At 36.2% G+C, this 26,439-nt stretch overlaps 1 protein-coding gene across 3 annotated transcripts in view; it reads left to right on the top strand.

Moving 5' to 3' along the window:
- The window catches only part of RPS6KA5 (ribosomal protein S6 kinase A5), a 77,455-nt gene that overhangs the window by 12,847 nt on the left and 38,169 nt on the right, over positions 1-26,439 (top strand). For 2 of the 3 annotated variants that reach the window (XM_021403951.1, XM_021403950.1), the window contains exon 1: positions 12,561-12,664. Coding sequence is in view for 1 of the 3 variants with exons in the window: in XM_021403949.1 (XP_021259624.1) it covers positions 7,615-7,833; positions 11,751-11,866; positions 12,557-12,664 (443 nt within the window). In the remaining 2 variants the exon portion in view is untranslated. Of the gene's footprint in view, positions 1-7,614; positions 7,834-11,750; positions 11,867-12,556; positions 12,665-26,439 lie in introns of those variants that run through there. The other variant, XM_021403949.1, reaches the window with a different exon arrangement.

The raw sequence follows: 26,439 nt of genomic DNA, 5'->3' as shown, positions 1-26,439 counted from the left end.
AAAAGAGGAAAATGATCAGAGGGTGTTTGTGTGCTTTTGTATTGATAAGTCAGAATTACTTTGTTCTGTGGTTTTTATTCCATGAGAATAAGAATGGAGGACGTTTCCTTAAATGTACATTCAAGTAACTTTTATCTGTGTGTTGCTGGCAACCTAATTCTGAGGAAGCTAAAATGCCATTTCTCTAAGATTAACTGCCTGTTGGCTGTGGTGCAAGCTTCAGGTATTTATTAGATGGCTTTTACCTTCTGGGAGAAAAATGATGGGAGGTGATATGTTTAATTGTTTCAGAAATTTGAAATATTTCATACGTTTTTCAAGTGGTGTAGGGTGTTTGTGGTGGCAGGGTGACTCTTGGAACTGAAACGCTTGTCCAAGCAGCCCTTGTCTTTCCATTAGTGACTTGTCATTATAAGAATAAGGAAGAGATAGGAGAGTCGTTTTGTGTTTGTTTTTGTGGTGATTTTTTTTGGGGGGGGGTAGGGGGAGAACTTTTGGGAACTGCTCTGTTCTTTTTACTTGTAAGTTCTATGAAGTTGAAGATGTGGGTGGTTGTTGATGTCACTTTAGACAAATTGATTCATGGTGACAAGAGGGCTACTATTGAGTGTTTGGAAACAAATTAGAGAAAAAAGAAAAGAGGGCATCTCATGGCTTCTATTTACATGTTGCTCTATTTTTAAGCAAGAGCTATCTTTATTCTGGCAGTTGAAAAGCCTTATCCTAATGTGAGCTTTGAGGTATTACTGCCATACAGCTAATGCTAAATGAAAGCTGAGTTTCTGTTTTTAAAATTCTTCTTTGTGGAGTTAAGCAGAGCACACTGTTTTCAAAGTAGTTGAAGTACTCTGCTTTGTAAATACGTTATATTCCAATGTATTTTATATATTGAAGCCTCCCAGGCATAATTAAGTGTTGTCTGTAGATACGATTTCTAACTAATTACAGTATTTTAAAATACGGTTTGGTGTGAGGCAACTGTAGTAACTAAAGTTGATACTCAAAATATGTTAAATTACACTTTGTTTAAGTGTATGTGATTGTAGTAGTTTATATATAGGTTTGGTGTGGGGGTGTTTTTTCCAGATGATGGCAGTGAAGGTTTATTTATTTTGATTTTTAAGGTTTATTTTTTTTATAGGTTTTAGTTGTTGAAAATACATTAGATTAAGATAAGCTATTTTTTAAATAGTGTTTTCTTCATGCTATGGCTTAGTATAATTTCATGCTTTCTCTTTAATTTGAATTTCTTTCTTTTTGAACTCCTGTATGCCTCATTTGTTCTTGTACATGCTCATGACTGGCAGTGTGCCGGTTATAGTTTCTGGTGTTAAAAGAGAATCATATACGTCCATCTCTTTTCTCCTCAGTCTCACAGGAAAGTTCAAGGAAACCTGAGTTAGTAGCCCTTTAATCAAAGTATGAGCCCTTTATATTGTGTTAAATAGCTATCATTACAATAAACTCGTAATAGAAGTGCCTCTGTTAATAAAACTATTAATAATGTGCTTGTTACTGTGGGAGCAAATTACTGTTTACTTGACTTTACTGCTTTGTCTTTGTTCTATATAATATATCCTTTATGATATTCCAGCTTCTTTTTGGTCTCATTTAAATCATTTTCTTTGGCTGTTTCTATACAACCTTGCTGATGTGGAATTTTCGCGTTTCCTGTCCATTGAATTAATGTTTCCAGCTGTTCTTCCTATCTATTTGAAGTTTCTTTTTCCCTGTGACATGGAAACCTGTTCGTTCTATAGAACTTAACAGTCAAGCAATCTAAACACTTCAAAAAAACCCTGAAGGGGACAATAGTAGAAGGTGGCTGCAGTGGTTTATGCATTTCTGCTCGGCTTATTTACTTCATTGTAAAATGTTTCTTAGAAATAATAATGATTAAAAATGCATTTTTCTGGGTCATACATTTTTCTACACGTAATTATTCCTTCTTTTTCTGCTCAACTCTTTCTGCTTCTGATTTCAATAAATGCCACTTTCAATCCGTCCATCAATTGTGCTGAAGGGAGAATGCACGTGGCTCCTGAGCGTGAGCCCTAGTAATCTGGTGTGCCAGATGAACTGCAGTCTCCCTAATGAAGATAAATGAGAATAAAATTGCCATGCATAAAAGAAAATATTTTCTATGTAATCTTCTGGAATTAAATGCTTATATGGAAATTGCTAATGTATGAGAATTTAAGTATATTAATTTTATGTGGCTAAAAAGTAAAAAAAAAAAAAATCTAATCATTAATACTTATCCAAATTGATTTCAAGAACTCAAGGAAATTAACTACTGCAAAGTGACTAAGCTATTAAAAAGATGCAATGAAAATACAGAGTTTTTAGTTTATAAGTCATGATTGATGTTAGAAAACAAATAAATGGATAAATAAGCAAAAAGTCTAGATATAAAACCTCTCCAAGAAAACAAGAGGACAAGATAGAGAATTCCATGTCAGACTTACACGTGGAGGATATTTAGAATCTTGTAGATAAACTCAAATTAAAGGAGGAAAATTGGTAGTGCACAGAAAAATGAGCCCACATCAGAGAGCCTCTGCAAATATTCTAAATTAAAATTAATATTTTACTTCAGCAGGCAACTATAAGGTATATGGAACGGAAAGTGGGATGGCTGACTGGAGGCAAGGTTTAGGAATAGGAAATTATTTTTCTGTTTTGGAAGAGCAGACTGAAAAGAAGGAACTGTGTTCACTTAAAGAACCTGCAACTTGAACAACTTAATCCCATTCATCCATCAGAGAATTCTGAAAGAATTGGGACGTGAAATTGGAGATTAGTAGCAAAGATTCTTACTGGAACTAATGAGTCAGAAATCATTCAGCATAATTGAAGAAGGATAATAAAGACAATCCTGCATTTAAGAAGGAAGTATAAAAATGATTCAGGGAGATATCAGTTAATTGATCAAACTCGAGGAGCATGCAGTACCTTCAAAGAAATTTTGGAAAAAATAGTTCAATTTTGGTAACAATGCAAAATGAGGGATGTTTATCCACTTGTAGATTATCTGACTAAAGAGAGATTTCATTTAAGAACTTTCTGGAAGGGAATTGAAAATTAAAAAAAAAAAATTAAAAAAATTAGACATAGATTGCCTGCAATACCCTTTTACTAGAATAGAATTTTTTAAAGCCAAGCAAAGAGAAACAAACAGAACTAAAGCGAATGTGCCATAAAAGCAACGTGTTGGTAGGAAGTGCTTTTTAAGATGCAACTTACCCTCTTTGCCACTGTCTGCCTTCCGTATTTGTCATTGTTCGCTTGCCTGCTTAATGGAAGAAGGAGCTCGTTTTTAATAGTGTTGAGGAAAGTCTGTCGCAGGTTCTTGTCTGTCTGATATTTAAGGAAAGATGGCAGAGAACATGTCATCTTTGATAATTTAGTGGTGGACAATGACAATTGAAGATGCTTCTTCATGATGCTGTTGTTCAGTCTTTGAGGTTTTTCTTGGCTCTTTCTTTTTACCCTTTTGGTTTTCCTAGCTGCTAGAGCGGTATGCCTTTCTGACTTTGCTGCATCCTGATTTTTAATGTATGTAGGCAAGTTTCTGCACAGTAGGAGTTCTGCCTCAATTCTTTAATTATATTAAATCTATGCACTGTCAACAACAAGAAGTTCAGGGGAAATTGGTCATAAGACATGCATTCATACAAGAATACAGTGAAGTGTATTCAAATATTAGATATCTTGTTCCTCTGAGATTTTCACTATTGCTGTATCATGATTGTTCTTACACTGACAGTAAAAATGTGATTTAAGAAGTGTACCTTGTGTTAGCACTTAAAAATACTACTTTAAACTTTTCAGTACATAAATGTCAACTTTTAGTGGATTTAAAAGACCACAAAAACAATAGCACGCTATGAACAGTAGGAATTGCTTGTCTTTTTTGTTGCTGTTAGAATTAGCTGGCATGATGTAATGGCTTAATGTCTTTTGCATTTATACAGACAGAAACAAAAATTTCTTTTTTCTAATTCACTGACTTTCAATAACGAATATTCTAATGACATGCTGAATTGTTACACACAAAAGTGTGTATTGCTAAGTACCTATTCATGAAAAAGTTATTTGTGTAAAGAAAGTCTGTTTGCATAAGGACTGAGATCCATATCAATCTGCAATTGCCTTTGTTATTTGTCTTGCTCCTCTTAATAAACCATAAGAATCAGTCCCATATAGTTCATATATACATACTTCATGTAGTCTTCTAGTTCTTCCGTAATTTAATACATTTTTAATTAATTTTGGGCTCAAATATTTGGTGACTGCATACGTGTGTTTCTTTGTGGGGAATGCATCGCTGGCTAAACATTTCTACCTTAAACTGGTATACATCTCAAGTATTTTTATGAGAATGAACATCAAAATGTGGTCCTTTGAGAGAGATAAAAAGCTTTTCTGAAATAAGATTATCAGGTAAGAGCATACTTGCAATAAGCTTGTGTGCCTTTTCCTTGCTGCCACTCACATGGCTGTTGCAGTATTGTCTTTTAAGTAGATTTCTCATGGTGGTACTGGAGATTCTGGTGTTGAATGTGTCATGAGTCATTTGATTAAAATAGTGCCACTTAAGGTCTATTCTTATGAAAACTATTGAGAGCCCTTGTCGTGCTGTCAGTCATTTTCAGATTTCTGAAGAAACAATTTATACCATGGTAAAGCTCCATATTGCAAATTCTTTTAGGTTAACGCTAGTATAGTTTCTAGAGACTTCCATATGGCTCATACATTTACTAGATAATTTTCTTACACACTACTATTTAAAACTGTAGAAGCATTCTGTTAATACACTACTAGCTTGCTGCTTGAGATGCATTAATGTATAACCAAAGGTGAAAGTATCTAACTGTTAAAATGCAGTTAATTTAGTGTAACCTAATGTTCTCCAACATTTCTGATAGAGCTGTTGTGTCCTGGGAACCTAGGCAAGCTCCTGTGCTGCACTCCAACCTGTGCTTTTTAGAAAGACGGAAGAAAGTTAAATATCAAGCTCCGGGTGAAAATCAGTGAAAATTGGGCCTATTCCTTTAAGTGGTTGAGGAGAAACATAAGCTAAAGCTGTTCTTCACACTGAATTTTGTATGTTGAGAAAATATCTTTCTTTTTTTTTTGAGCAGTAACTCAGAAAGATGCAAAAAGCTGTTGTGGAATCAGTTGTGGTGGTTTGGGGTTTGGTTTTTAAAAGCAATGCTATCAATTGTAGTATCTGTTTTTCAGATGCTAAAAATAATTCAGCATTCATTACTGGAAAGTAGGTGAACAGCATGGGAAGCTGTGTGTACAACTTTGATTCAGACCACTTGTCCCTGTGCATCATGAGAGGATTTATGGCCCGTGCCCTTTTTCCTACAGTAACTTTGTATTTACTGTATGATAATGCAGTTACCCCTTTCTTGATGACCAGCTTGGATGCTGAGTCCAACTTACAGGCACACTTGGGATCTCAGAACTACAACAGAAGCTGGGGAGTGCTGTGTAATACTGAACATCTTGGAGGGGAAGCCCTGCCATCTGATATCTGTCACCTACATCAGATAAGGCTTTCAACTAACCTGTTCTAGTTCTTTCTGCCATTCTTAACAAGTAGAGGAAAAAATGAAGTACTCCATTCGGTAACTCAAAACTTTTCTCTATCTAGGAAAACACTGGATTTACACACAGTTGCTTACTGGAATGTATACTGTATATGCTATGTAGTGTGTTGAAAGATCAGTGTCTCCCATCAGGATGCTATATTCTATGTAGTGCATTTCAAGCTTCGAGATGCTTGAGGGCTCTCTTTGAGAATGTGATGTGAAGATAACGGCCCCGCAAGGGTTATGCCAAACACCCTGCTGGCTCAGGGTTCTGCCTCTCGTGACTCTAGAAGAACATGGAGAGGCATGCAGTGATGGTTTTTTCATATGCATGTAGCAGGCTGCAGCTTAGGGCCTGCCTGAGCCAGAGACTCTGTGTTCGGCAATACTTTCAGTAAATTCCTCTCCATTGAGGGTTTATATAATCTTTTTGTAGTCGTCTACACTTCTGACATCTGCAGCGCAATGTGACAGAGATTCCATAGCTTAGCTGAATATTTTCATTGTTCAGTTCTTAGTTTTGATACTGGATTTATTTTAGTTTTTTTTAAACAAATAAAATAAGGTGGTTCTCTGTTTACCCTTTTGCAGGTTGTTGGTTTAACTTTTTAGCATCTTCTTCAGTACTCTACTTTTTTCAGGCTGAATAAAAAGTCTTTGTGTTCAGTTCCCTTTGTACTTAGAATAATCTGTGTAATTCTTCTCTGCAACTTGAAGTTCCGTACTTTTTATTTCTGGGGGCAGAAGAAAGGAGGATTGAAATAGCGTGCATTACTCGAGATGGGAGTGTGTAAAGATTTCATACTGCAGCAGAAGAGATTTCTGGTTTTGTGTTGTGTGGTCGTATGTGTGTCTATTTATTTACTTATTTTCCCTTTAGTACTGTACTTTACTTGAATGTCTCCCTTACTGTTTGCCTTCAGGATTATCACTAGCTGTAGGGGTCTGGTTTGTCTTTGCAATGTCTTTAGTAATGCCAGGTTTTATTTTTAACGGTTAGAAAATCATGTCCAATGGATGATTATCTTACTTCACATGGATTACTGATTTACTGGCTTGGAATTTTATCTGCCATGTTATTATTCAGCTACTTATTATTTTGATATAGTTTCTGCCATTTTAGCAGTTAGTTTTATTTCTGTTGCAGTACTTAGCACTAACTTCCTCACTCTAGTTCAGATATGATTGAATCATACAGGACAAATTCCCATGGTGTCCTCTTTTCATCTTAAAAGCTGAATATTTACATTTAACCTTTTGATTTTTTTTGCCTGCTAATGTGTTTTTAATGAATGAGAAGGCTCCCCCCCACCCCCCTTTGAACCTACAATTGTTTAATATTTTTAAGATTCCTTTTGTAAGGAAACGTACGTACTTTAGATAAGTCAAGTGTATTATCGTTCTTTCCTTGTGATTCCTTTTAAGCAATTTATTAATAAAAGTAATAATTACATCTTCAAATGCAACTGTGATTCTTTCTCATGTTGTCTTGTTCACGTATGTGCTAAATCGAATTGGGACTCTCCCTAAAGCTTTGTCTTACAGAGATGTCAAATTTATTGGTTTTTAAGAGCCTTTGGATTTAAAAAAAAAAAAGTCTATGTTTGCTGTTTCTTAATTACTCCAGTGTGGATTGTCTTTTTAACCAATATAAAAACAGAACACATAGATTCAATGCTTTAGAAGATTGGAATGTCTGTCTTTTGGTCCTCATGACTTTTCTGAACACAAGCGGGGAAAAAAAGCCTACTTTGAGAGTGTTCCCCAACTTACTCTCCTTTAAGTCTACTACAGTCTTAAATTCCTGTTGTTCTAAATACTAATGGGAAGAATTCATTGACTTTTTGAAAGTGAGCTTTTGGAACTCTAGTGCTGGCATAACAAAGCGTAATTGAAATAAGGACCAAATGAGAAATACTGTGTAATGTTAATAATCAGCAGTAATATCATAGTATCTACTAGATTTGTAGTCTAACTGTTTTTCTTCCGACTCTTTCTTTTTTTTAAGCGTATGGAAAAGTGTTCCTAGTAAGGAAAGTAAGTGGCCATGATGCTGGAAAGCTGTATGCCATGAAAGTACTGAAGAAAGCAACAATAGTTCAAAAAGCCAAAACAACTGAGCACACAAGGACAGAACGACAAGTATTGGAACATATTAGGCAGTCACCATTTTTGGTCACATTGCATTATGCCTTCCAGACAGATACAAAGCTTCATCTCATTTTAGGTGAGTAGTTTTCAGGATTGAGCCATTATATTAATGAAAAATAAAATACAATAATTAAATTATAATCTATCCTTATATCTTCTTAATGTTTTTAAGGTTTTCTTTTTCATGCAGTCTTTAGTACTGTGTGTTTGGATATTGTATGGGAGGGCATAGGAAGTAAAATACTGTTTGCCTTCAGCAGTGCCTTTATTTGTGGTTTTCCTGTTTGAACTTCAGTCCTCTACTGTGACTTAAGGAGGAAAAAATAGAAGTATTGTATGTGTTTTGTTGTACATAAATCACTGATATGGTCATTGCCTAAAGCAGAGATGGAAAATTATTAAAAGTACCATTTTCTTGCATTTAGCTGCAGATGAAAATGTCATCTTCTAGGTTTTTTTTTGACCATTATAACACTGCATAGTTTTCTGTGAAATCTCCAATTGCTACTAAAAATGAAAATGTTTCTATGAACATTAAAATGATTCAGTTTATTTTCTCTGTATCATGCCATTGTGTATATGGCACAGAGGTTACTGGCAAGGTGGAGTGACTGGATGTGACTCTATTTCGGTATTTGTTTTTGGTTGATCCTTTGTGGAGCTAGGAGTTGGAAGGGACCCACAGGTATCCTTGAGTCCAACTCAGTACTTCTGTGTTTCTATGAAAGTAAAGAAATACTTAAGCAAATGAGAGCCTCCTAGTTGAAACACACTACATATTCCACTCTGAAGACAGTTTACAATGTATTTTTAACAACTGGTATTCTTGAAATATGTCCACCTGTTTGAGAGGACAGCACTGCCTGGCACTGTGCTGGCCAGTTGGTACTCTGGTAGAACTGAACTGTTCCAAATGGAAAGATTCCATCAGACTGGCCTTTTTATCTGAGCAGATGCCCTTATAACAGGGTGGGCAGAGCCAATTAAAGATTATTGCAAATTGTGCTTTCATTTATTTCTGGTCAATCACCTTTCAGTACTGAAACCTATAGGTTGCTGGTCAGGTTTTCCTGCTCTAAAATGCTGGTGAAAATACTTATATTGTTGATTCTTAGTTAATAAGCTCTTACTGTCTTTGATCCGTTACTTGCTTTTGTTCACTGTGATACTTTATTTTGGTAAATTCTTCTTGTAAATTTCATAAATGCCCATTTACAAGAGATGCTTGATAATGAACTATTGTGTAACAAGATTTTTATTAGATTATTAGAACATTCTTCTGTCCTTGACTCTTTGCTTTCCGTATCTGTTTCTCTAGCATTTGCAAGCTTGTTGTATGAATCCTCTCCTCCTAGCTGTCAGTTCTTAGGAAGGTGTTGTATCTACTTACCTTAGTTTCATATATTACAGTGGGATAATAAAACTATTGCCTGAAGAGCTTGAGCTTAAATGAAATATTCACTAGATTCTTGTTGAAAAATGTAAGAACGGTTTTCACAGATTCCTTTGAAAAGGACACTAAGGCATATGTAAAATGTTGTCAGAGGCTGAATGATGCTAGAGATAAAGCAAAAATTGGAAATGCACCAATAGCTTTGTGATTCTTGATGTTACCCTCAATTTTAAAGGTTATCATCTTCAGTTGTTGTGGTATTTATAGATTAATATTTGGAAAAAAATGATGGTAAGAGTTGTGAGAGAAAATATGAGAACATATTTAGGGAAAATGATAAAGTTGGGATTATGCTCTCATAAGAGTCAAATTGGTGGGAACCCAGTAGTTTTGAAGAACGTCATGCAGTAGATAGCACAGACTGGGCATGTGCATTTGCTTCCCACCATAACACAACACCAAGGTTAAGTTTAAAGCAAAAAATTCAAAGCTGATGTATAATGAAAGACTTTGTGTGTTTCCATTCTACAAAGTCTATATGAATCTGTTCTCAGAGTAACGGTTGCTCTAGAAATGAAATGTCCTTTTCTTGTGTGTCTTTTTTTTTGTTGTTGTTTTAAGCAGGAAATGGAAATAGTTGTATAGTGTGTTGTTTTGGGTGTCTTTTTGTTTTTTTTTTTTTCACACCATCCCTTCATAACAGTGAAAACAAACAACAACAACAACAACAACAACAAAAAACAACAACCAAGAAACCTATCTAGCATGGCCTAAAACTACTTTAAGAGTAATCTGGGCTTCACGACTTCCCTGACAAAATGATATAATGGTTTCTTGAAAGTCGTACATAAATGTTTGTAAATTACTTCTCTGTAATATTAGAACTCTGTGATTCAGTGGCATCTGAATTTTCAGGAAAACGAGTCTCTGTCTCTCTTCTACTCAGCTGGCCGTGGTGAATGAGCAACATTTTAATTTCAGATTTTAGAGATTTTTAGAATTGGACTCTCATTGCAATACTTACCACAAGTCTGCATGCTGCCGGGTTCCATAGCAGCACTAATTTAATCTGAATCAATTGCAGTCATGCAGTTGCATTTCTAACAGTTTTCCAGAACAGAGGATTTGGGCTGATTCAAGTTTATCTAAAAACTTTAAGATGATCTTACAATGGCTTGGGTTGAAAGGGACCTTAAAGCCTATCTAGTTCCCATCCACCACTGTTCAGGGCTGCCCCTCACCAGATCTGGCTGCCCATGGCCCCATCCTGTCTCAACGCGCACGCCGAAGTCACCCGCTGTACCAGTATGGTTATCACGTAGTGCTTAATTTATTGCAGTTTGACTACAACATTTATAGAGCATCAGGTAGGCGCCGCGCGCTACAACACTGTTAATTGGACAGCGGATATCATCACATAGGCATTCTTGCAGTTAGATAATGGTTAGCAGTCCCATAGAGCACAAACTGGAGGCGTAGATGTTCGACCTTGCAACACAGCAACTGTTACTCGTCTCAGGCCTCCAAGGACACTCCAGGGATTACTCGAGCATGTTCTAATAAATATGCCCATTGTCCATCAAATATTCCACCACACCATCCAACCTGGCCTTGAATGCCTCCAGGGATGCAGCATCCACAGCTTCTCTGGGCAGGTTCTTCCGGTGCCTCACCACCCTCTGAGTGAAAATTTTCCCAACATCTAATATAAATCTCCGCTCTTTTAGTTTAAAACTATTCTCCCTTTCCTATCACTGTCAGGCCATGTCAAAAGTTGGTCTCTGTCCTGTTTATAAGAACCAGAAGGCCACAGTGAGATCTCCCTGGAGCCTTCTGTTCTCCAAGATGAACAAACCCAGCTCCCTCAGCTTGTTTTTGCAGGAGAGGTGCTCCAGGCTTCTGCCCATCTTCATGGCCCTCTTCTGGACCTGTTCTAACAACTCTACATTGATAAATGATGAATGGCTTTAATGTATTATGCTACAATTAGTGAGTTTATATCTAAAATGGATTTGTGTTACAGTGGAGCACTGTTTTTTTTTCCCCTCCCTGAGTGGGGAAAACCACCCCACCCTGTCCTGCAAATAATGAGAGTGTGATTTCCATAATGTATGTGGAAATAATCTCCTTCAATAAGTCTTGCTATTCAAATTCCACTTGTGAAGGGTAAAATCTGTAATTGTCTCTATCTGATTATTTCACCCAATACCTGCTTTTTTTGAATTGCCTTTTTTAATGTCAGTCTGTCTTGTTGGACTTAAATATAAGGGTGTACAAATATTCACAGGTGTCATTGATATTCTGTTTTTCATTTTTCTGAATAACTAGAAGGCTGATTTTTGCAAAAAAAATCTTCATGACTAATGGATAGTTGAGGCTTACTTTATGATTTTGCTGCTTATTTAAGTTGGCACTGTTCTATCACTCCTATAAGAAGGAAATTGAGTATTGTACAGCACAATGAAATACTGCAGTTAAAATGATACAATAAAAGCATCTGATCCCAGCACATCATCTTGCAATATTAATTGGTGCTTTAAGTTATTAAATAAGAAAATTCTCAGAAAGTGAATCTACATGTTCTTTGCTCTACTTTTTAGACTATATAAATGGAGGAGAACTGTTTACTCATCTTTCACAAAGAGAGAGATTCTCAGAAAATGAGGTGCAAATTTACATTGGGGAAATCGTTTTGGCACTTGAACATCTACACAAGGTAAAGTAAGTTTATCCTTTTAGTAGATATTGCAAGCTGATTTTGTGCTACAGCTCTATTCTTTTCACACCATGTAAAGTTAGGATAATTTCTTTAGTCTTAAATTCAAAGAAATTTTACAAATGGGACAAATTTCATGAATCATTAAAAATGCTTTCCAGTAAAATATGTATTCGTGTGCACCACATAAAGGCTACACATTCTTGCCTACTACGTGAAAAGAATCATTAGTGGCAAATTATGGTTTAGTAATCGGGAGAAATAATAAAATATTTTAATAAAATATGGTTTAATAACCTCTATCAAATGGTTGAATATGTCAATAAACCTAATTTAGAGTAAACATGATCAGTGTTTTGGTAGCGCTGTTCAGTTCTTGTTTTGATGCAATGAAACAGCTTTTTGAAAGAGTTTTGAAGTTGAAAAATATTTTCAGAAGCAAGTAGTCAATTATTTCTAGATGCAAAGGATATATTGTCTACTTTAATCTTCAAAATACTACCTGGTGCATTAATTTGAGAATTGACAAGTTTTTTCTTCAAAGACACTTTAAAAGTCTCCTTTTTGAGGGCGCAAACACTGAGGTGTCAGATTAAATAATGGGAATTTCATTAGCTTAAACTTTAAATGCGTTCAGTGTCTCTTTAGTAAGGTTACACTTATTTGGAAATACTTAAATTCTATTTGCAGTTGGGAATTATATATCGGGATATAAAACTCGAGAATATTCTCCTGGATTCTGATGGCCACGTGGTGCTGACAGACTTTGGTCTGAGTAAGGAGTTTCTTACTGATGAGGTGAGTATTTGAATCTCCAGTAGTGAAGGCAGAATCCAACAAGACCAAAAAATCAGGTTCTGTCTTCCTGAAATCATAATAGCGTTATTTTCTCCATGTTGTCTTTAAAGAGCATTACCTAGTAGTCTTTGTTTACAGCATTTTAAGCTTTCGGTTCCTTGTTCTTTGGCTTGCCAGTATTGTTGGACACTTTTGTCTGTTCTAGTTTTCCCTGAAATGTCTTCACTTTGTCTTGTGCTGCCCTTTATGCGCAAAAGGAGATCCACGGAAGTCAGAAAAGCCACTTATGCTGTCATTGTCAGATGCCTTTTTAAAAGTTTGTCTGTGCTAATACTTTGCAGTGACTGGGCAAATGGTATGCTATGACTCTTACTTAGGCTAATGACAATTATTGTATTATTATCTTGTATTTTTCTCACATACGTGTCACTTTTGATGAGCTTAATTGCAAGCTTTTATGTTAAAAGCTTCTCTCTTACTAAATACATGCATAGTACCTAACACAGTGATCACTGTCTGTTGACATTAATTATTTGTAAGGTACAGTTTTATCTCCAAATATGCTTTTTAGATTTCAGAGTGTCAGGATTTTGCTTTTGAGAGAATTTAAAAATAGATATTTTCTGGCTTTACTTTAGGTATCAGAGATGTTGAAATATGGGACTGCAGATTTGCAAGTCTTTGTTAGATGCAACAAAGGGGTTTTCTAAAAATAGGTAGCTGGTATTTTCCTCTAGAATATTTTAATTTCTAATTGAGCCTGGTGGGATTTGGAGGGCACCATTTTAAGAAACTTGAAATAGTTTGTTTCTGAAGCAGGGCAATAGTACAGATGCTGTCAGTATATTCCCCTTAAATTATAGGGTGAAGCTAAGAGGAGGATCAACTAGCACAACACAGAATTAGCAGCAGTTTGTCAGACCAGTGTGCTTCCAGCAAGGAAATACAAAGAGATGCAGTTTTCAGCAAAGAAGAATGACAGTAAAAGGTGTGGCTAAAGGGAGTAGAGCCTGCTCAGGGTTGAGAAAAGCTGTGTAATAGGTGTAGGAGGCAGAAGACTCTGAGTTGTCCTCTAGGCCTTGAATGAGGTGGAAATCTTCCGTATGATAGAAATGTATCATAATGAATCAGGACCTTCTAAAGAAGTCTCAGAATGGATGGCTTTAAGAAGTTTCCTTATTTCTCATCCGTGCTCACCTTTAGGAAGTTCTTTATAAACAATGCAAGAAAATGTGAAGAGTTGGGTAAGCATCAGGGATGCCTGCCAGCTTTTCCTCGCACTTTGAATCTGATTCCTCTTTTTCCATAATTTAAAAGTAGTACAGTCTTGCTGCTTGGTCATTTAATGTTCTCTGACTGTAATCCATTCTGTTTTCAGTCTATACTGGAATGTGTTCGTTTACCCATAATTTTTTCTCATTCTGCTTTACCTATTTTGGTCTTCCCTGTCAAAAAAAGTGAAGCATTTCTAGTGTTAAAGGAAAGGAGAAATGTAACTGCAATTTCTTTGTTAGCTTTCAAAATCTAAGAAATTGCCTGCTCTTGACTACGGTTTTCACATTTGCTATTGTAATCTAGCTCGAACATGATTAGAGTATCCCATTTACACCTAGCAACTGATATTTCATGTTGTGCTCTGTATACAGTTCAGCCACTCCTTGGACACAGTTCACATTACATAAGTTACCTGTTAGTTCATACTTCTGAACTGATGTACTTATAAGAGGTAATTTTTGCCTACCTAATTGTGTAATTTTATACCTGTTTTCATGCTAACTGGATAGCACTCTTACTTAAAAGTCCACAGCTGCATAAGTCAGATAAGACAAGAGGATGCTTTTGCAAATGCATTGCAATGCTAGTATGTTTTCCTTTCTCAGTTTTCTTCACATTTCTTTCCCTGTCCACCCTGCTTCTTGCAAGTTCTCTAACTCTACAGCAGCATTCTTATGCAAGTGGAATTTATCCTAGTATCTCCTCCCACTTCGGAGAATCTGTTACTAAGAATGTAAACAAGTTATCAGAAATCACACATATACTAAATTTGGAGTTATCAAAGAGAATTGTACTACCACATATTTATGGATTTCAGATGGTTTTATAGTTAGAGATATTGGCTAGGAAGTGTCATAGTTCAATGTTTTCTTGATCTCTCTTTCAATCTGATTATTGTTATATATTTCCAGCTATCTAGGCCAGTCTAGAATATAAAATAAGCTTTATAATAAAAAATGTACTATCTCTTGATTAAAATAACCATAGCAGAATAATTAAACATAAAGAGATAAAAACCCACTTTTCCTCAGCACTGTTTGAGTGAAAGGAAGTAAATGCATGTGTCTTTGTGGAAAACCAGAAGCCTGTTGATTTCTGCCATACAGATACTGACATCTGAGTATGAAGAGTACCAGACTGCATTGTCAAGTGTTCTGGTTCTCATTTATTATGAGTACTTAAACATGTAAGAACTACAAATCCAGTCTGAAAGCAATATTCTTAAACTTTAAGCATTTTATGCTACTATTTCTCTTTAGAAATAAAAAAACCCAAACTAATAAATGCTATTAACATTATATAAAACAGTCTGGTTTTGCCTTAGCTTTATCTTAAAAAAATAAAAAATAAAAAAATAAACTCCACATGCTGGTATTTGCATGCAAGAAGAAATAACTTGGCCTGAATGAAGTAGTTGAAGAAAAATCAATTTTCACATAGAATAGTTCAGAATCACAAGTTACTTAGGTGTGAAATGATTTCTGATATCCAAACAATACTTAATATTTCGTGAACACCAACAATTTGACTAGACTAACCACAAAATGGGCTTAGGTAAGAGCTGGAAAAATTGGAATGAATAGTTACTTTGTCATGTACAGTCTTAGCTGCAATGATAAATTAAGGTTGATTTTAATCTTAACTGAATCTTAGAGAAAACTTGGAGGGAGGGAAGGGGGAAGACGTTCTAGCCTTCTGCTTCAGTGCATCTCAGTTTAAGTCCATGTCTAAGCGGGATGCAGCAGTTATTTGCAGATTGTGCTATCATAAATTATTCATCTTGAGGAAAAAATTGATAAGACTAACAGATTTTGTATTGAAATGTCTTTAACACTGTTTTTTCTTATTGCATAAGAGCAATCGTGTTGGTGTTTTTTTTAAACTTAAAGAATAATTTTAAAAAAGTCTAGGTTTCTTTTCTTTGATATCCTATTTCTTGTGCAGTATATTAATCTTTAGGATTACTTTAAGATTATTTTAATATACTTTTGTCTTAATTTAATAGTTCTACTTGTATGCTGGCATTATTTTGATTTGGTTAATATCAGTTTAGCCTACTCATCAAATTTGGTCTTCATTTTAATATTTGTTGTTGACATGCTAATTCACTTTTAATTTTTTTTGACTATTTCAGTTCTGTAACTATCCTAAATATAATGCTTTAGAATGGTATAAATGTAGATTTGTAATTGGAACACATTTGCTTAATTATTGTAGCAGCGATCTATCAGATCATTCATCACAATTAGCATTTCTCTTGTTAATTAAATCCTGTATGTTTTTCTTCTGGAGTACAGTGGAATGCTTAAATCTGCTGTGTTGGTACACATCTTCTGCATTATCTTAAGCTTGTTTTGAAATTCTTGTGTTTACTGAATAAAGATGAAAGAAATGGTGTGGCAAATACTGAAGGTTGTCAATCTTCAAACAATATATCTGAAAGTACACGGAACACGAATGCCTTAGTAATTACTAAGGTAGATATTTCCTATGAGGAATGATTGAATTGTCTAGTTTTTGTCAGTTGGATACCTGTGTAGTTAAGTTTGTAATACTTAGTGTGAATAGTGAACACAATTATGTGAATAGTTTAGATACACAGTTGCTTTCTCATACGAAAATCTTTTGATCAGAGTTGCAAATGTAGCTGGAAATGTTAGATGATCTTCACTATTGAACTGCTGTTTTAGTTTATTACTGGATTGAGTGAATGCTTTGTTCTGGAAGAAAAATTAGTATGTAATCTTAAAAGGCTTCATTAAAGGAAAAAGAATGAAAAGGTTGTTTAGCTCCCTATGAATTTTGGTAGATGAGGTAGAAAGATTCATACACATACTTAGAGCACTGCAGGATGTAGTCAAGAATGGTGGGGAAACTGACTACAATTTGATTTTCATTTAGTGCTGAATGAGCTCCCTTGAATGACTTGGTAGGTCATCTGTACACTTCATCATAAAAATCTTCATAATTGTTCAATAGAAGTGATGATACCTGATCGTTAAAATAGGGAATGCTCTGAACCTTGAGTATTTCCTTGCAAAAACGAGTTAAAATAATCTGTACTGCTGATGATGTAAAGTATCTTCTTGTGTTCTGGTTGAGTTATTCACTGATGTCAGTGCAGCACAGTTTTAAGTAGTAGACTTACATTTTTTCCAAAAGGACAAGGTATGAAAGAGTGAATACTGAAGTTAGTCCCCGGAAGTTAATATAGGTCATAGATCCTCTCGGGACAATCATTCATTACTACCATTGCTTTGGATATGAAACAATGCTAGGTAAAACTTTTGGCTTTACTTGTTGTTCTGTTGTGGTTGTGTGTGATTTTTTTTTTTTTTTCAAGTATCCTGAAATTGCTTATTGAGAACTATGGAATTGTAGAATAACATAGCAAACATTCTAAAATTCACTCACTTCATTGCAGGACCAGGTCATCAGTGATTGGATGACTATTTGTCCCTTATCACATAGATGTACATGCTTTTCTAGCATGAATTAATAAAGCAGAACACTGGAGCACAAAATATATTGTCTAGGTTTTTATGCCAAAATCTCAAAGTGCCATCAAGAGTTTTTTGCAAGACAGATCATAATTTCTAGTGTACTGTTTTATTATTGTAACATGCCACTTAAAAATGACATTTGGGGGAGAAATTTTGATCTGTGTGTTAGTTTGCTGTCATCTAGCACATCTTAGAATAATATGCTGGTAGTCAGCTTTGGAAAATATTCTGTTTATGCTTTACATAAATAAGTCTGTGTATTGGACATTTTCTACATTTTCTATTTTTTATTTACATTCTCTTTTTAAATTTTTTTGAAGGTAAAGTAGTAAAGAGTAAAGTAGTAGAGTTCTTTGCAGAATGAATTCTCTTCTACACCTTATAATTTTGCCTCTGTTTGAAGCGAGGGATTTCTTTTTGCATTTTGCTTTCAACTCTCATCTCTTTCGGTGCTCTTACTTTCTTATTAAAAGACTATACCATCTTAAATCTACATTTTATCTTTAAGTAACCAGAGGACTTTTTCCATAATTTTCGTATGCCTTCCTGAATTTATACTGTAATTTGTTCTTCTGGGCAATTAAAATAATGGCAAAGAATAACACTACAGACCTAATGTCTCTGGGAACAGCTATTTTTTTTTTCTTGGTGCATTTTTATTTTTATGTAATAATAAATCACTTTCAGATAGGTTGACCTCAAAGGTTCACTGAATATATAAGCCCTGTTTCTGCATGCAACTTAGACTTTTAATTCTTTTACTTGCAATATTTCCTGATCTTCAAAAGCCATTTAGCAGGTAATGTTATTAGTAGTAATTCTGTTACATGGACTTAAAAAAAAAAAAAAAAAAAAGTGCAGGTATATTTCCATTTCAGATTGTATTCTTTTGATTTATCTTATGGCCTTGTTTTTTTTTCATTAAGCTTACTAATGGCTTGTATAGCTTATAGACAATTTGTTGGTAGCTGATATGGGATGTTCTGTACGATACTGACAAACTCTTAAGTTCTTCAGTCCCATGATCAATTTTAGGAGGACCTATGGTTCTTGCCTAGCTTGTCAGGGAGCAGCAGGGGAGAGAGGCTGCTCCTTTGTAGCAGCATGAGCTCAGGATGCCAGCAAGACAACTCACTGACCAGAAGTACAATCTGTAGTGCCCAAACAAGACCAGAGCCAGTCCAGTGTCTGTAGCCAGGCTCAGATAACAGTTGCATGGTTTTCAGGAAGCTTGTAGTGAGCAGAAAGGGCCTGAAATAAAGCATGTATTTGAAGTTGGTGGTTCAAGATCAGCAAGGTATACAGCCAAGTACAGGCATACCTATGGTGCAGCTTGCCCGGGGATCAAGACCAAGGGCCTGAGTTCAGTGGCCAGCTGAAAGTGTAACAGGTCTCTGAGTTTCCACACAGATTACTCAGTGGAACTGTGTCAGAGGTGGTCTTGAACACAGGTGGCTTAACCCCTAGGAGGGGGGAAAGAGCGAAACCTGTTGATACGCTGAGGGTCCTGAACACAATTACCTTAAGAAAGTTTTCATGGCTAACGTTTCTTGAAGCCCAAACTTAAGTTACTGGCTTTCAGAACTCCAGTTAAAATCACTCACAGTTGTATATAATATGAACAATTACACTGTCTTTTCCATTCTAGATGTTCTGATGTCTTTGATTTCTAATTGATGTTATTCGCTACTGACAGAGCCCAGAGAGTACCTAATAGAAATTCTTTCTTTCTTTGTAAAAGTAACTTTGGTAAAGTAACAGAGTTATCTTCAACTTTGGGCTTAATATTTGTGTAGAGGTACAAGCTTTTAAAGAACGCTGTCTTACTCCAGGATATTTACCCAGGTTAGGGTTCTAGACAAACGAAAAACAGTAATGCTTCTGTAGTACACATACCAGCATCTGTTCGTATCTAGAAATGCTCTATCATTTTAGGCATTTCAGGAGATTCCAAGAAATCAGTTTGGATGTGGTGCTCAGGGACATGATTTAGCGGTGGGTTGTTAAAGTTAGGGCAGTATGGTTAGGTTGCAGTTGGACTCGATGATCTTGTAGATCTTTCCCAACCTGAGCAATTCTATGATTCTCTGGAATTATGGATTATATGTTGCTCCTGACGGGACAGGAGCATGATTTCAGTTGATAATGTGAACTGTTAGGTGTGTTCTTACCCTTAGTTAAGCTCGGCTCTCTTACTCCTGAATACAGTGCCCTTATGTCTTTTCTAGCTTTTCCTGTCTGAATTTGTGCATTTCCCAACTAATTATGGAGATCATTGAAGAAAAACAAAGTAATAGTGGTATGAATAATTCTACAGTCCATTACCAAATATGCAATAATAAATTGAAATGATTAAAATAGACTTATTTAAAATGTTTCTGGTTAACTGAGAAATTGGAAAACCTTAAATTGAAAGGAAGAGTCATTGACTGTACTACTGTAGTTGAAACTATTTTAAAATTGATACTGGTATATACACACACAGAAAGATTGTAGAAACATTATGGGAATCTGTTACCATTATTCTTCAAGAGAATTTACTGCCTGCTTAACATGTTTCCAGTACAACTACCTCTTGTTGCTATTTCTAGTTTGGAATTGGTGTCTGTTTCACTGTCTTATCCTCTTCAGTGAGATATGTCATTGGAAATGTAATGTGCAAGCTTAATTTGGGTTTATTTGTTCACCACTAGGTGAAGTGCTGATGCTGAACCGAGTCCTAGCCAGGTATCAATTACACGTATTTGCCCAGAGACTGTTGGGACTGCTACAGGTTCAGTTTTAACTAGTGCCAGGAGCTGTTAAAGGCTCCAAAATAAAGTTAAGTACTTAATATCTTTTGGGACAGAATTCCTCTCTGAGGCAAATTTTTTTCACTAAAGCTTTCATGAAAACATCTTTCAGATGTTAGTTGCCATCATTCTACCTTCAAAACAGAACAATACAATCTAGTGTGTGCATCTTGGCTGAGCAGACTGTATTTACTTCAACTAGGTTTTCTTGTAGTAGCTTATGCAAAAGAAAGAGAAAACTTCAAAACATGAAATTAGCGCCCTGTGATCATTGAGGAAAAAAATTCTTGTGTGGGTTTCCTGTTTGGAATTTGTATGAGGCACTTCTTAGTAAGTTGGGGCAGGTAGCATAGAGATAACCCTACCACAAAAGGTAATAGTCATTTCCGGAACTGTAAAAGCAGTTCTGGATTTGTTCAATGTCAACTTGTAGTCTATGACTATATTCAGCGTGATTCACAGGAGCCTTTCTGCCAACATCAGAAATACCAAGAAAAGCCTGTTCTTTGGTGAAGAATCTGCTGTGTTAAGACATTTGCATTGTATTATAATAACTGATGAAGCCTTCTGTATACCTTGGCTTTTGTACCTTTTTGTACATCAAGAAACATTTCCTGGCATATTCCTGGAAAATGAAATTCTCTCTCCTGCAGTGGGACTGGAGCATAGTGTAACTACCTCTAGTTTCCTTCATTAGAGACTGGTGGATTTTCCTAAGAAACTTGAATGACTGCAAGAATGAAAAACCTTTCTCCTCCTTATAGGAGTTAGTCACCATCAGAGAACCCTTGACTTGGAAATAATACTGATTTGTAACAACCAAGATTACAGGTTTGCATTTTCTAGAGTACTTCTCTAAATAAAAGTCAAAACAAGGTCTTTGTTTTGATTACAAATTAAGCAATTTGAAAAGGTTGGTCTGAAACTTTAAATCTTGTCGTTGTGTGGGTTACAAGCAGACTGCTACCACTTCACTGTAGGTGAGAGACATTCATGGAACAGTGTTGGATTTTACTTATCTACTGCCCTGAGTATTTTACAGAAGTTTGAAACTTGCATGAGTAGTTACTCATACAACTTTCATTGTGTACATGTTCACTTGAGGCAAAATCTCCTAGATGACTGCTTAAAGAGAGAACTGAAGATATGAAGAGTTTTAGCTAGACTATGATTTTCATCTCCTTAATTTTTCATCTATATACCTGGTTGGTATGAGAATTTTGTTGCTCCTGTGATAAGGATTGAGTTTCACTTTTAGTAGAAAGACTGTATCTATATTAAATTTAAAAACTTTGTTTAAACTTGCAATGCAATTTCAGAGTACTTTAAACAGCAGTAACAATTCATCTTCTCTTGCTGGGTCATAGCACTTTGAAACCTTCGTAATGGTGAAGTCAGATTAAATGAACAAAGCATTTTAGTTTGCCAGCTAACGAGTTTGGACAAGACAAGGAATTCCATTGGAATGTTGCTGAAATCTGTGGAAGAACACAGCCAAAGCATACATAATAATTCTATTATTTCTCAACTAAACAAATATGACAACACAATAAGTAACTCGTGTCTGTATTGGAGATAACAAGTTTTTTGTTTTTTTTTTTTATTTTTTTAAAGAGTCAATCTTGAGGGCAGCCTGGAATACCTTCAGCTGGCTTCTTTCTAGGTTACCTGATTCCCTTCTGTTGCACCTTCCTGCTCTGTGCAACTTGATGTTATTCAGATGCAGATTTCATTTGCAAAACTGATACATTAAACAACATTGCACAGCAACGCTTTTCTTTCTCTACAAACAGCTTATTTTGTGAAATTTCATTTAGTCTTTATGCTTTTTCATAAGCATATTCTTTTTATCAGCTGTAAAAATTACCATGCCCCTTCCTTTGAAGTATTTTTAATAGAGTTGGAATTTTTCCTCTAAATTCAATATTTTGTTTATACATAATATCACAGACAGTTTACATGAGATTTATCAGAGACTTGGCTTTAAGTTATCCTGTAGAAGCTAAGCTGTTTTGCCAAATCTTGAGAATAGCTGCATCACTTTCACAATCAAGATATAACCCATGTTTTGTGCTTTAGTTACAAATCTATTAGTGAGAGCCAAGTGCTCAGAACTCTTTGACCTCTGTCCTTGCATAGTTTTTATTAGCAAGGCATTCCTGTTAGAAAATGAGTATATAGCATTAAAGAATATTTGGAGAAGACTAGCTTTCTTTTAAAAACAAAACAAAACAAAAAAACCCAGCAAAACAAACACTTGGAAAAATCATTTAAGGTCTCAATTTTCATATCTCATGGGAATGTGATATGTCTTCAGAATGTGTCACAGCTGATGTTTGAGGTACAATTCCATCTTGGTTATAAGCAAAGCACATGAAATAGCTGGAGAACAGAAGCAATCTGCTTTTCTGGCTTTTGTTGTTGTTGTGCCTTTCCCTCAAGGGTGACCTTTCATGAAGCTGGAGAAGTGGGTCTTAATTGTGAATGCTGAAAAGAATGGCTTCACTGAATACTTGGCCAATCCTTCAGCTGAAATATGTTTGCACAAAGGCTGTTGTGAATAAAATAAGCCATAGGGCTGTAGGAGCCAAGTGTCTGTTGGAGCAGTGGTGCATGTTGTAAAGCATATCTGCAACTGAGAATGACTATTTTAAGAAACCTGAGTGCTTTCTATACCCTCATCCACCCTTCAGAAGCACTCAAGCTCAGGAGTATGTTTAGTCAGAAATGGTGAGTTTGCTTATTCTCTGCAGGGAAATGGAGTTTCTCCCTCCTGCTCTTTTGCCAGATTTAATGTGTGCCATTTCTCTTGATTGGACAGCTATCACAGATTTCTGGAGGCCACAAGCCCTCCTTCTGTGAGGAGGAAGGTTTACACTTGTCTCTTCTGGATCTTTAGGTAGTTTTAATGCCTGCCTAGCATTCCTTGATTTTAAAGCAGGGCCAAATGATAGTACCACAAGGTCAGCAAGAGCAAGATATTGCAAGATCTCTATTCTTCTGATGGTACTTGAGGTTTTTTCTTTGTCATAGTGACTTTTCCAGGTCAAATGATAACCCATATTGCACTTCTCCATTTTGACCAATCACAGGGTTCTAATTCTGTGTCCTTTAGGACAGCAGCTGTAGCTACTCTGTGGCTAGGTGCTATCAATGTTTCCTGGTTGGAAGTCAAATATTCTATTTCCATTTTTGATCAGGGAAGATGGAAACAGGGTGCAGGAATGCGTATTCTGGTGGAATATGCAGTGCAAATGTTCCGGAAGTCATGCAGGCATAATGCTGAAGTGTCTCCTTAATGCTTCACTAGGGCACTCAGATTAGGAAGAATTATTGCAAGGAATGTAGGGGGCTGTGCTCTGTGCTGCTGAACTTAATAAAGAAAAATACGAACAAATGGTATAATAGTTTAGATTTGGAGGGACCTTTAAGATCATCTAGTTCTAACCCCCCTGCTATAAGCAGGGACATCATCCACTAGTCCAGGTTGCTCAAAGCTGCCTTCAACCTGGCCTTGAATGCTTCCAGGGAGGGGATATCCTCAGCCCCTCTGGGCAACCTGTTCCAGTGTCTCACCACCCTCACAGTAAAGAATTTATTCCTAATATCTAGTCTAAACCTACCCTCTTCAAGTTTAAAACTGTTTCCCCTTGTCCTGTTGCTACCTGCCCTTATAAAAAGTCCCTCCCCAGCTTTCCTGTAGACTCCCTTCAGGTACTGGAAGGCCCCTATAACATCCCCCCTGGAGCCTTCTCTTCTCCAGGCTGAAGAGCCTCAGCTGTCTCAGCCTGTCTTCATAGGGGAAGTGCTCCAGCCCTCTGATCATCTTCATGGCCATCCTCTGGACCTGATCCAACAGCTCCATGTTCTTCTTCTGTTGGCGGCCCTAGAACCAGATGTAGTACTCCAGGTGGGGTCTCTGTGAACTTAGAAGCACTTCTGTTTGGTAACGAGCATAATGACATACTTTCAATGAGAAGTTCAATATTGTCATATTGAGTTATTAAAGGTGGTTTAACTCTGCTTCTCCTTACTTCCTTTAGTGTCTAATTGCTTGATGGTCTGCACCTCAGTGGAGGGAGCCACAGTGTTTAAGGCATACGTGCTGTTTGAGGAAAAAAGATGTGCAATCTGACTTAGTTTTTTTTTTCTATATATATAAGCTCAAGTATTTGTAAGGTATACCTGTTCAATGAGAATTCATATGTAGGCAATCTAAATTTAGTTGCTGAAGAACTTCTTTTCTTGTCTTACTAATAGTTTCATGTTGTGAGATGTAATGTTGGTTCTGGAGTTTGAGTTATGTCATAGTGTTGCGTGACTGTAACTTCGTGGGGGACTGAAATACAAAATGGAGTTTGGTTGTGCTTTTTAAAAATTATTTTGAGACTGCATATTTGATTTGTGAGTGAAATGTGATTTTGCAAATGAGTGGTGAAATGCAACTTAAAGTGACATTTTTGTCACGGAATGATTGAAGTTGGAAGGTACCTCTGGAAGTCATCTTACTCAGGCCCCTGCTCTAGCAGGAATTCCCGACCCAGGACCATGTTCAGCTTTTGGATATCTCTAAGGACAGTGACTTCACAGCCTTTCTAGGCAACCTGTGTCAGTGCTCAGTCACCCTCACAGTAGAAGTTTTTCCTTGTGTTCAAACAGAACCTCCTATGTTTCAATTTATCCCCATTGCCTCTTGTCCTGGCACTGGGCACCACTGAAAAGAGCCTGGCTCCAGCTTTACACCCTCCGTTCAGGTACATGTTGATGGGATCCCCCTGAGATGTCTGTTCTCCAGGCTGAACAGTCCCAGATCTCTCAGCACTTCTTTGTAGGAGAAATGCTCCATCTCTTAACTGTATTTGTGGCCCTTCACTGGATGCTGCCCAGCATGCCCATCTCTCACTTGCACTAGGGAGCCCAGAACTGGACAAAATAAAAGAAACTGTTGTTGGAGGTAACGTTCGTTTAAAATGTCTTTAAACCCACTTGTAACGCATACTAGTAAAGGCTGCCAGTGACTCCCAATGACAAATTCATGTAAGTAGTCCCAGTGTAATGTAATAGTTGCAGAACACTGTTTTTGTAGGAACAACTAGAGGTAGTTGGTGTAGCTTGTATTTTAACAAAACACAACTTAACTGGACAAGTATCTAACAAAGAAGTATCCACACCGTGTGGTCAGCTGTCTGAAGACAGTACTTCCTGCAGTATCTTAGGAAGGCAAATAAGTGTCAATTTTCATTGTAGGTGGGATGTTTCACTTTCAGAGTCAGCTACTTTTTAATGTTCTGGGTAGTGCTGGAGTCTTCAGTAGGGGTGGTTTTTCTTTTGTGTGTGTGTGTAAAATTGAGAAATGATGAATAGTTGAGATAAGCGCGTTTTGTCTTTATGGTCTCCTAGTAACAATCAGAATCTGTTTCCAACAGGAGTTCTGTCATATGAAAGTGTATTTAATGACAAATCAGTATTGAGTATGAAGAAAATGCTCAGTGGGTCCTTTTTTCCCCTACCTAACGCTGGTAATTTTCTATTTAATTTCTTGCTTAGAACTCTGCTTGTAATAAACATCTGCTTTCCTTTTCTTGGCTCTGTTTAGCCTTGGAATTTTAGCAGTAGACTGCTGTTAAACTGGAAAGAAAGCAAGACCTAAGGGATACAAATAGTTACCTACGTGAGATAAAAGTTGGGATTTCTATGAACCTCATTACAGATCTATCCCAGAGTGTTTTCAATTTATAAAGAACTCTTTGTCACTTACAGTATGACTTCTTTATACTGAAATTCAATTTTAAGAAAAGATTTAAAAGTATACAGATATTTAAGCTTTCAAAATTATTTTGAGAATTCAAAACATTGAACTTTGCAAGGGACAGCAAAAAATACCTTTTTTCTTTCTTACATTCTTACCTTCAAATATTGGTTTTGAAAATCAGTATTTCATATTAAAATATGAACTTTGTTAAATAGTAACTATTTAATAATTGTCAATGGTTTACGGGCGTTAGGCCCAATTCTGTGACGAAGGGGACGGGGGATCCACAGGTCCACGCCCCGGGAAAAGGGAAAAGGGGAAAAGGGTAGGGAGATGGCCCTGAGAGCAAAGAACAGTGGCAACAATCTGAGGAGAAACAAACTAATTTACTAAATAAGATATCGAATGCAAAACAACACACTATAATACAATATAATTACACTTTAAGCTGAT

Source organism: Numida meleagris, chromosome 6 (assembly GCF_002078875.1).
Source record: "Numida meleagris isolate 19003 breed g44 Domestic line chromosome 6, NumMel1.0, whole genome shotgun sequence".
In the NCBI taxonomy this organism is placed as follows: Eukaryota; Metazoa; Chordata; class Aves; order Galliformes; family Numididae; genus Numida; species Numida meleagris.
Note: the sequence above shows the minus strand (reverse complement) of the source record. Positions and strands in the feature narration are given on the sequence as shown.